Below are 12,603 nucleotides of genomic sequence, written 5' to 3'. Positions count from 1 at the left end.
TATTAATTGATACCAATAGCAATTACTGTAACCAGTAACTGGAAACAGTTTGTTGCTTGACATTTGCAACCAAGAAGTTGCAGTCCTGCTGCTGCTTTATCAGGTCCTTTCCAGTTCTTGTCCAGGCAACCTTTAAAAAAAAAAAAAAGAACAAAAAAAAACCTAACCAAACAAAAACAGTGAAAAAAATCCCACCAACTCTTGACTCTGTCCAGCTATTCTGGGCATCCAACTGCTCCACAGCATGTCCAGCTCAGCCTGACAGCACTACAGCAGTCAGGATCAAGTCTCCTCTGTTGCACTTCATGTTTCATTACAATTTCCTTCTCAATAAAATCTTTTGACTGCAACTCCTGGCTCAACCTAGCCATTCTCAGGACCAATCCAGCCATTATCATTCAATACATAAATCAAACTTTCCATGCTTTTGCAGTAACCTCTTCAGACCTCAAAAAAACCCCAACAAAACCAGGTACACTTTGTATGATTTCTTGTTTTGACATACTAACTTCCCCTTACAAATTCAGATCACAGCATTTCAGTCCAGTCACAATCATGTTGTCTAGGCATGCTGCTCTTGGCATTATGGAAGCAAACAATGCAAGTGGAAGAAGTGGTTCTACCAACACCCCAATTCCTAAATTTAGTTCCTCTGTCTCTTTTCAGTCACAGCTTTTTGAGGGTAAGCTGCGCTATCTCACAAAGACCCTTCGCTCACATACCCCTCCGCTGTACACAGGGAATCCTGACAGCGTTGCACCCAGGCAGTCACCAAGCTCCACAGTGGAGTGCTGTACGGCTGCTTGATTCACACGTCCAGGCAGTGAAGAAATATGCTCTGTGGATCTTCCCCTTGGGGAAACTAGTGGAAGCACCAGGTCTAGAGAAGGCTCTGTAGCAGCACTCTTTTTTGAAATTAGTGACTGTGAAACAGCAACCAGCGGTTCCTTATGTCTTCTCTTCCCCAACACAGAACTGTGGTGTCAAGCCCAGCCCAAAGCGGGCATTTTTTTCTTCAGAGAAGCAGAGCTTTCCTCATATCCCATATCCATGCTGCATATCCATTTACTTCCACAGAGTATTTACACTCCAAATCAAAACAAAACAAACCACATCACTAAGAAATTACAAAATATCCTTCCTTATTTAAATAGTCCATTTCTAGTTGTCTCAGAAATTATTTTAACCTCTGCATTCCTTTAAGCAAACTGAATGGCCAAAGTATAGAAGTGAGTAGACCAGTTCAGGAGTGAGCAGGATAAAAATGACCAATGCATTATCCTGTCCCAGGGATCCAACCATATCTATCTTTTTATTGTTTATCACTATTATTTCTGCTTATTTTGTAATTTATTATTATTATACTTTTCTTCTTTAAGAAAGCAGAATTCCAAGGACATAAACTTTCTACTTTATTATTTCTTAAATGAAATAAAATATAAATGCACATGAATTCAAAACCACGCATGTAATCAGATAAATCTAAATAATTTCTTCTCAAACCTTAATCTCTTTCAAAATGTTTAAACATCAACATGTTCACAATGTTAAAATGTTGATTCTGTATATGTAGCAAATGGACTAGAACAGAAAGACATGACAACAATCTGCCTGTTATCCAATGTGACAACTGTGTTTTTCACTCAGAATAACCAGTCTCTCAGAAGAGTAACGTGTATCATAGATTCTCTCAGTTTTCATTAGTACACTATCTCAATTTCTCCAGGGAAATTATCTTTGAACAACATATCACTCTGCCCTTGGAACCATCAAACTGACATTTGACAAAACTGTGGAAGGCTTGTAAGTTAAATATAAAACTCCGTTAAACCTTGCCTTACTCATCTCATTGAGCTCTAGCCTCCTATGGAAACAATTAGGAAGACCAACATCAGAAGCTGGTGGGAAAATTTCTAGCACTGGTCATTATATTATACATGGAAAAAGTATCGATCACATTTATCTGCAGGCAGAAAAGTTTGGGGAGTATATAACCTGCTGTAACCTAAATGGAAAAAAAAAAAAAAATCTGTACCGATTCTCGTGCTCAGAACATTTTGTATTGTATAGGTAGACGCACGTGGCAAGGGGTTATGCCAATGTATTCAGTTTTCTTGTTTACCATCACTATCAATAGCCAGCCATGTTATAAAATAGATGCAGCATTTTTCTAATCATTCTAAGCTTATACAAATAGAGATGAATAAAATGACAGCTAAGAACATATTGATTACAAGATTGAAAATTAATAGAGCTGCTTCTTAAGTTTTGACCTTGATGACGATTCAAGCTGCAAAAACTTAACACTTCACTGAAATCCCACAATAAACTCTGATCATATGCTACAACTTCTATAGGACTCTAGGGGTGAAAGTTGGCAGGGTTACGAGGACAGTTTGCTTCAACAAGGTCAGCTGTTTTTTTAGGTCAATAAAACATAACAGAAATTGCACCTCCAACTGCTGAACAAATGTTTCTGCATACCAATCATGAAATTCCAGTGAAATCAAGCATAATGACAACTGCATAGCATAATACCTTTCTTTAAGCTCCTCCTGGCTATAGAGGTTTTCAATCAATGTTGAGTACGTTTTGATAGAAATGCCAGAGTGGTTACATTCAGACACTAATTTCATCATAGCCAATTCCAGAATAAATGCATTTGATTAATTTCTGAAAGAAAGAAAGGTTCTGAAAATAAATTAAGTATTTTTATAATTCAAGTGTAATAACTATTCACTCAAGCACATTAAAATGTGCTTGTAGTAGATAGACAATAAACTGAAAATTTTTGTCCAATTCGTTACTGCAATCAATAAGCCTCAAATTTCAGAAACAAAATTTTCCAGCTGGAAAGTAACTTGGGGTTGTGATGTGCATTAAAGCACATCAGGAAAAAAACCCTCTTGCCTTATCAATGTTTTCATAATGAGCCATCTTTTGCCATACAGTTCAAAGGCATCCACGTCAGAAACTTTCCTGACACGTCTGAACCATGAAACGTGAACTGTGCTTGGTTTGGAGACAAAGATACCAAAACTCTCCCAAACTGGCAAGCTCTGCTTCTGTATGAACAAAGAACAAAGCAGTGCAAGAAGTATACATCAACATAAAAATTCTGAAAACTCCAGATCTAAACACAATATAAAGGCAGATTGGACATTCGCCATGATTCTAGTCAAAGGTACTGCATGCCAACCTGATACTATATCTGCAAATGCAAAACTTTGGTAGCTGAAAGCTACCTGCAACGTCTTTGCAGTATACACTCACCTTTGTACTCCTGTCTGATTGATCTGTTAAGAAGTAAATACTTTCTACATTGATAATGACTGAAACCCAGGTCTATTCCTGCCTAAAGCAAAGCTCCTTCAGCACAGGAAACAAAACTCTGTGCAACCTTCAATCACCAATTTCAGAAACTGAAGAGTAAGGGATGAGATTAGGAGTACCGAACTGTCTTAAAAATACCTGCCACAGGGGAAGATAAATAAAGCCACATTCTGAAATGAATGGGGAAAGGAGGAAGCAGATGAACCCATAGTCCAAATGATAAAAAGTTATTTGTTTCTAAAATAGCAAGTATATACTTTAAGACATCACTAACTTACACTTTACAGCCATTCATAAGCATGAGAAAGGGAAATTAACATCAAGGCCTGCTAACAGAAAAAAATACTGACTAGATCAATTTTTACTTTCAACAACCACAACAAGACATGTAACAGTACTTGATAACTCAAAAACAGCGCACAAGCACAAATTCTAGCTAAACTAATCTAAAATCCAGAAGAAAAACATGGATCTGACTAGATGATGCTACATACAAAACCAGCACATAAAACATACACATACATATTGCCTCCCTTGCAGTTATGTGCTGGTCCAGAACCTGCACCAAATGGCTAAAAGTTTCTGAACCAGAAGCTGAACTAGTCCAATTCATTCTATTATGTTTGTAATAACAGTAAAAGGGGTGATGGTAAAGTATTAGGAATAAGGCCCTGATTTGTGTATACTATTTTCATTATTCAATCCATTACCTGCTGGGTAGAGTTGTCTACCGTAAAGCTATTGCCAATGTTGAACTCCCTAAACAAAGGTAATAAAACTGAAAGAAGAAAAAAATCTGCACACATAACAACATATGAATTTAATATGTTGTTCATAAACATTTTTTTCTTACAGGCAAAAGCATTCTTTCACTGTAAAGTTTCTGATCTAGAAATGGTATGACCAAAAACTTCACAGTAAAGACAAGCAGAAGAAAAATGAACGAAAAAAAGGGCAAACAGAAGTTATTATCAAATCAAAATGGCCAAATAAATGAAGCATCAATGAAAACCTTAATTGTGGAAGGAGCAATTAAGTAGGAGAGCAGAAAATACTGACCTGGAAGTCAAGCTGTTTGGAGTAGGGATGAAAGCAGCAGTTTGGAGAAAAACAGATAAGGAGGAAGACAACAGAAGAGAATAAAGGGAGGAACACATTAGTTCTTTAAAAATATAACAAGCAGATGTTATATCAGCAGATTTTATTAAAATAAAAAAGGGGGGAGAAGGGAAAGCAAGAAATAAAATTTCTGTAGCAATATAACCTCACCGTGCACTGAATAAAACAGAAATTTTAAAGTAAAATTGCATCTTTTGTCATTTGTGGCCTGTGGAAAGCCATCCATATTTATAACCATCCAAATGCACACACACAGACAATGCAACAAATAAATCAGATGGATATTGGTAGTGTTCACTGCCACACAAATATCTCTTTATATACCATGAAGTCTTTCTCTGAACCAACATAGGTTTGGTGACCCACATTCATCAGGTCTTCCTGTGAAAGCCAAAACAGTTAAACAATTTGGCAGCTTGTTCAAAGATACCATCTAGAAGTTCACAAAGCACTGCACCTAATAATCAAAGACAGGGATTTGCCCCCCCACCCCCAGAAATTACAGCCCCTTCTAATGCTGACAGCAATTTTTTTCTTTAATCTGAAGGTTAATTCTTCATCACTGAAAATACTCTGATGCTTGATAACTTACTTGGTAAAAAATCTTTAATTGAAAGAGCATGTCAGGTAAGGCAAAAGAAATCCCTGCTAGACTAATCCTTAGAACTGTCACTAATGCACAGTTTTTCCTTCACTTTTGAAAGGGAAATTTAAAAAAAACTAAAAAAATACCTTTATTTTTAAACACAATTAATCCATATGCTGATGTTTTGTCATTTATGCAATGAATTATCAGTGCTGTGTGGACTTATAGACATCAGAATTCAAATCCAACCCAATTCAGAATGAGTTAATTGTAGTCTGAACACACCAGGAACTTAAATGTGCATCATCTATAGCGTTATTACCCAAAATTTACCACTGCATATGAGATGTGATAACAAAAAAACCCAAACTTTTGTCTCATAGCTAGTATAGTATTTTAAAATGAACTTTAATATTGGAAGTTATACTGAGAAGCTACACTCAACCAAGCAAATGACTGATCATCTAACATACCACTGGAGAAAAGCAGACCCAAGATTTTGAAATCTACACTACGCTCTCATCACTTTCTTTCTCTTTTTGCCCTAAAATTATTAATGGATAATTGATATCCATTTTATTATGTGCCAACACTCTGTTACTGAAATCACTCTTCTTTCACCACAGTGCTTACCCCTTCATATATTTATAGAGAACAAGCATCCCTGCTTGTTTTGCCAGAGAAACAAACCGCTGTTGTTTGGACTCCTCCTGTGACATGAGCACTCCATTCCTTTCATTACCCCACCAGCCCTCTCTGCACCTGTTTCCAGTTTTAATTCAACCTTCTCAAATATGACTGATGAGAAGTATACAGCAGTGTTCCACATAGAGTCTTGCCAGTGCTTGATGACATTAATACCTTCCTGTCCTTACAGCAGACATTTATTCTGACATATCAGGATTCACACCTCATTATTTAGATGTCTGTTTCATTATTTAGATGGCTCATAATGACACTGCCATAAGCAAATTTACCTAATCTTTCTCTTCCTAAGCTGTATGGAGGATTATCCTCAGCTTACAGCAGGCAATTTTACTGGTCTTAACTTCACAATCACAAATTTTCTGTCAATTTCATTTCATTTCATTTTATGATTCAATCTCCATAGCATATTTCACAAACATACTTTTCATACTGACGCCATTAATAAAGGCGTTAAATAAAATAGTCCTTCAGTCCTGACAGTTCCGTTCCAGCTGCGGGTACCTCTCCTTGGCTAGGCCCTTCACACTGAAATCTAAGTTGATGACTATCTCACCCAGTTTCGTTTACACCATCAAAAAGAAACCCAAACAAAAAAACCCAACCAAACAAACAGCAAACCATATTTTCTTCATCAAGAAATGAAAGAAAAACATCAAGCTAAGTTTACTGAAATTACATTATGCTGGGATATATTGCATTCTATTTTAACCTGTTCTTATTATAAATACAGATAAATCATGAAAGATGTAATAAAAGTTATCAAACAATTTTAGTATAGGAGGAGGAATTGGTACTCCTATGTAGTTATAAGAAGTTGTAAAATACAAATATATATGCAGTAATTTAATAAACGGACCAATGTGTTTTTATATATGAGCAGTATGAATCACGACTCTTAAGTGATGCAACTCAGAAATGTGATATTGTCTGAGGCAACAAAATCACATCAAAACCATAAAAGTTACCATTCATATGAAATCTTCTTCGGGATTATTAATAATGTTCATTGACCAAACAGCATATGCTTACAAATTTAACTGCCCATATCTTGAAGCAAATATTTCTACCCTTGACTATTTGACACTTCCTGTGTCAATACTTTCTGACATAGAAGAACATTAGTATTCATCATCTTGGTTTAATTCTTGTTTAAATTTGTAAATTATAACTTTATTACAAACATTTTTATTTTTCAAAATAATTTTCACAGTACACCTGATTCTTATAGTACAACTCATTATGCTGCTGAACTTATATGTGAATATAAAAATATTGTGAATACCATAGCCTGCAGTACTCGAGATCTTAACTCTCTCAGAAATTAATGTTTATAAATTTTGAGAATTCATGTTGTTGCAACTATCTTGCAATATAAAGATGTTGGCATAGCAGTGAACATGGATCCCAGCAAGCTATTAGCCAACAAATAAATTACAAAAGAGCATTTGTTTTCCTACAAAACCCCAGAGATACCTTTGCATCTCAGGTTAGGGGAGATGTTGAAGATATGCTGCTTCTGAGCAAGAAAAACAAGGAGAAAAAGTAAGGAGAGATAATAGCAACCTAGAGCACATTACATGAATTACAAAACAGCAGGACAAGAAAGAAAGAACATTTTCAAATATACTTCTGTTAAAGTTGCAGTCATTTTCACAATGCTTTATTCCCATAAAGTCAGTAAACTGAGCTTTGGCTCCACCTCTTCCCTTCAATAATGAGCCAATCAAGTAGTCATTACAAGCAGAAAAAGTAGTAGCACTTCATAAAATGTTACAGCAATTTACACTCTACCTAACCCCCTAGAAAGGGGAATTTCAACATCAAAGTTCCCTCTTTAGGGACACCAACAGGTGACACAGTTATATACAGATTTAATCTTTAGGCCAATGTTCCTAGAAAATAAGGAAGAGGGAGAAAAAATAAATTAAATTTTAGAGAAATCTAAGGTGAGCCTGAATAGTAAGAAGGGTCAGATACCAACTCACTAAAAATACTTCCCTATTACACCTTTACATCGCTGCAGATTGCTAGCCTTACTGTACAGATCAACAAATCTGTGCCTTTGCTTATGCGCATTAGAAAGTAGCTTTAAGACTATTACCAAGTAAAGGCAGTAACTTCTGTTAATGAAAGCAATAATAGATAATTTTTATGTAAGTCCTTTTTTTTCACCCTAGTTTACAATAATTAACACATGTACTGCTTGTATAGGAATTTGGAATTAAACATGAACGCGGTACATGTTAAATCAAGTAAGAAACTGTATTAAAATTAATAGAATTCAAAGACAAATCTTGGAACATGATGATTCCCAAAAATTGCAACGTATTACTGTCCTTAGCTGGTTATGCCAGAGAGATCTCATTGTAAGCATTACAGAAGCACTTTAAGGTTTGTAGCAAAGCTTAAATACTTCATCACATTCAAAGTATAGCATATACTTTTCAAAGTCTGTGCTTACTCAGTGGAACCAAATTTATTTCAGAATCACCACCTCATCAACAATAACAGACTGGAAATTGGTGTCCCAAAATTTCACTGATAAAAGTGCATACACTTTTTAAAAAATATATATAAAATAGAAAAGTATGTCCATTACATAACCCAGTACAGTAAGAGGTTGTACTGACAAAGCCATAGCAATATCTCTGTATCCCTTGGTTCCTTGTTTCTTTGTAATCATTGTCCTGTAATCAATAATTCTCAATTTAATTCAAGTAAGTCTACTGATCTATACTGATTCTTTATCTCTTTTCTATACAAAATGTTGAAATCAAATCAAGATTTGCTAAAAATCTTAGATCACAAGCTTCATGTTCATCTTTCAATCTTATTTCAACACATGTGACTGCTACTTAATAAATCTCTTAAGATTATCCTCTTGAACAAAAGTTTAGCATGCCTACTATTGCATCTACCGTCACACAATAATTCAGTATATTTTATGCCCAATGAGGATGTCAGTTACTGTTTCTGTAAAAACTATACAGTTCCCACCAGCTTGGTCACACCTGGAGTCACTATATTACAAGCCTAGGTCTGTGATTGCCTCTACAGTACATTCCCCTGTGGGTGGAATAGGCAGCACTTTCTTGACCACATAAATTCACTGATGACGTTATCTTTTTCCAATATGATGCTTTAAGATTTTGGAGAGTTCAGGCAGAACTCACAGTCACGGTGCACAGTGACCATTCTTCATTACTAGCTTCCTCTACTATCTACTTTACATATGAAAACTGGTGCAAACACTAGACTATCCTAAACCCTAAACATCTTTTGATGTGTCAAGAGGCGTAACTGCTAATTAAAGTTGTCCTCATGTAAATACTCAGTTCTATTTTGAGTACAAATCTTTTTCCACTTCAAACTTGAGGTCTCCGTTCTCATGACACTTTGATTGATAACTATATACTATTCATCATTATCATTATTAAACCTTTGCCAAATGTCTGCAGAGAAAGATAAGTTTTGGCAACAGGTAAATGTGAAGAATGATAAGTCATCATCAGTCAAAGATGCTCTGCATCTTCCTTTCCAAACTTGCTGTTTTCTTTCCCCTAAGGTAGCCAACATTTCCGGCAGATCTTCCCCTCTTTCACAGTAATTCTCCCCAATTGGACAAGGTGCTGCTGTATCTTGGCTAGAACTATAGCAATAATCACAATGAGATCCCTTAAACTTCTCTTTTGGAACCGTGAAACACTTTTCTTCTGACTTGATCAGTAGAAAACAATTCTATAAAATATCTGAAAACATAAAATTCCTTCTTTCATTTACCTAAGAGTGGGTAAGTACAGGAAGGGAACAAAGAAAACAGATCCACATGTATTATCAATCAAATAAATTGCAGTATACCATATGGGAGAAGGTTCCAATAATCATTACAAAGGGTGTGAGGCAAATGGAAAATCCTCCTGTCTCCATTAAGTAAAGACTGTACAACCTTCCCAGAATTAAGATAAACACCACCTGGTCAACATTAGAAAATACTCAGCTGAAGCAGACAAAGACTACAGAAACACTGAGAAACAGTTATTAATATTCTATAGTGTGCTGTACTACATACTATATTATTCTATTATATTCTCTATAGTCATGAGGCTGGTCAGAAATACTTACCAATACTTTTCAGGACCTCTGAGGATTAGTGATGCTGTTCACACTGAAGAAACGTGTGGGGACAGTTTTTATTTACCAGTCACTAGATAGACAGGTTTGTTCCCTCTACGAGGTTTTCTAGGAGGGTTCTTCTCATTGTAAACTGCATATGGCTTTTCCTATACATGTTCCCTTTACAGACATTACTAAAAAAGTGGAAATCTTAAATAGTTCCAGGGTCACCAGACAGGAGATGCAGCTCTCAGCTAGCTATTCATTTCTGACTCAATTTTACAAAACATAACAAATATTCTATTAAAACATATATTCTAGTCTTTTCTGCTCTGCAATAAATATCAAGTACATAAAAATGCCACTCAATGTAAGACAATATAAGAATTACCTTTCTAACTCTGCAATTTTCTTATCTTTGTCATTCTTCTCATTCTCTACTTCCTTCAGTATTTCTAGAAGTCTGTCAACCTCAGCCTGAGCTTTGCCACATTCTTCTCTATAGTACGATGCCTCTTTGTCAAGCTGTTTCATTCTGTCTGCAAATTCTGGATTCATCCGTGCCTCCTCTTCAGCCTCATGAGCCTTCAGAATCAATATTTTTAAAAAAATAAGGATAACAATAATCGTTAGAGCTTTAAGAGCTTTACTTCTTCAGTCTCGGAGTTCAAATTTTTCATTAAAAAGGATTATGGGTATTCCTGTCCGTTGAAAATATTTTCTACAGAAGCATTATAAAAAAGAATGAAAATATCTTCGTCGTCTAGAATTATAGTCAAGTGCTATCATCCTGAAGGGGCAGGGGATTTCTTAAGGTTTTTTTAACATATTTATGCAACCATATTTTAAGGGTGTTTTTAAATTTAAAAATCACCTTGTAATTCATTTAATTTAATTCACAGTAAGTTTTTTAAGAGTTTCAATATATAGGCAATTTCTTAATAAATCACATTCTCTCTCTTTCCCCAGGTGTATATATATATATATGTACAGATACAGAGATACATATATATACATATTGTAATCTATAACTCCAGATGTTTCAAATGCAGTTTAATAAGAAAAATTTAAAAGAAATTCTTTTTATGCAGTACCATTTTCTAAAGACAAACTAACGAACTAAAAAGTTGCTTTCAGCAGACATTTTACCCAATAATCCTTTTTCTTTTATCGTTCATACTTAACCTGAAACATCAGAAGAACAAGCCCATTGGTGAAAACGTCACAAACCTGGCAAACACATGCATGGATGGGTGGCAGTTTCACAGACAAGAAAGAACGCAATGAATACAACAACAACAACAGTGCAGAGCCCAATCTTACTCCCATCAAATCTAATGGCAAAAACCTAATTAACTTCAATGGGAGCATGATCTGGCATCAAGTGCTTTAAACTGTTGGCTGGAGTAATCACAGACAGATGGAAACAACAATGCACTGCAATGCTTAGCCTACCCCTTGCTTCCCATTATTCCTAATTGGCATCTTGAAAGAGCAGGCAAGGAAAAAACAAGTAGTTTAAGGCAGTGCACATTAAACATAGAAAATTCAGATAACAATCTTTTAACATAGAGGAATTTTACAGAAATTCAGAACATTTAGAACTGAAGGTCCTCCAACTATCTTATTACGCAGAGAAGACGTGGACTTAACTTATCCTTCTTAATTTCAGGGAATAGACAATGCAAGCAAGCAATGAAAGAAATGCAGATCAAAATAAAACATGCGTGTTTTGGAAAGAATTATTATAAACTACAGGTACTAGGAGGTTCATATTCTTTGCAATGGTTAAAATTTTCTGTATAAATAAAGAACAAGTCTGGGTTTAATACAAATACAACAATCAGAAAATCAAAATTACTAGGGAAGAACCTTAGGGGTTGCATGTAACATATTATTTAAGCATGAGGATAGTAAGAAAAAAGATAGTACATTTTAAGTGTTATTTATCCTACTGTGAGATTTTTAGTCAGAACTATTTTGTTACCAAAATAAGCCAAGGGAATGACATGAGAAGCCTACTAAACCTGCTGGCTTTGCTCTTCAAATTCTGTATTTCGGATGATAATGTGTGTTCCAGCCATGAATTCCACACAGATACAGGGCTTCCCTAACACAGAGGTTTTTTTCAAGGTGACATCCAAAGAGAATTTTGATTTCACAGTTTGGGTGAGATGCTAGCAACAGATTCCTTTTCATCCTCATAAATCTTCCTGCTTTAAAAATAAATCTCTATTTATTTTATACCAGGTGTTAACTGTGTCAAGAAATTTAGTTTCAACTACCTTTGTAATTTACGTAAATGCAATACTCAGATTCAGGGCCAATTATGTGAGAGAGTGTACCAATTTCCAGCTGCAAACTAATTTTCCATCAACTCTATTAAGATATTTGACAATGTTTTATCTCTCCAAAATGAACAGTAATTGTTCTTTTTCAAAGGAAAAAAAGAATAGTTCTATAGGTCATGAAAGGTAAATTCAGTCTAGGAAAAAAAAAAAAAAAAAAAACACAACCAAACTCGACTCCCACCTTTAAGATACTAGGAAACTCATGCAAAGAGCATGTTGTTCCCTATTGCTCCTCAGATTTCTCCTCCTCTCCTAAGGTAAATCCAGAATTTCACACCCCCTCTAGAGATTACCACTCTTTCATATTCTTTACCATCACCTTTCTTTCCCTTCTGTTTATTTTAGTATGTAATTCTCTTATTTACCCGCCTTGCATCCATAACTTTATCAACA

At 35.3% G+C, this 12,603-nt stretch overlaps 1 protein-coding gene across 6 annotated transcripts in view; it reads right to left on the bottom strand.

Annotated features, from left to right (window-relative positions):
• The window catches only part of ERC2 (ELKS/RAB6-interacting/CAST family member 2), a 521,662-nt gene that overhangs the window by 286,537 nt on the left and 222,522 nt on the right, over positions 1-12,603 (bottom strand). For 4 of the 6 annotated variants that reach the window (XM_040593123.1, XM_040593127.1, XM_040593124.1 and 1 more), the window contains 2 exons: positions 10,251-10,444; positions 4,393-4,404 (listed from right to left, as the gene is read on the bottom strand). In XM_040593123.1, the coding sequence (XP_040449057.1) occupies positions 4,393-4,404; positions 10,251-10,444 (206 nt within the window). The remainder of the gene's footprint in view (positions 1-4,392; positions 4,405-10,250; positions 10,445-12,603) is intronic. The other 2 variants (XM_040593126.1, XM_040593128.1) reach the window with 1 other exon arrangement.

The sequence above is a fragment of the Falco naumanni genome, chromosome 4, assembly GCF_017639655.2.
Source record: "Falco naumanni isolate bFalNau1 chromosome 4, bFalNau1.pat, whole genome shotgun sequence".
Lineage (NCBI taxonomy): Eukaryota > Metazoa > Chordata > Aves > Falconiformes > Falconidae > Falco > Falco naumanni.
This window is presented reverse-complemented; position numbering and strand designations above follow the sequence as displayed.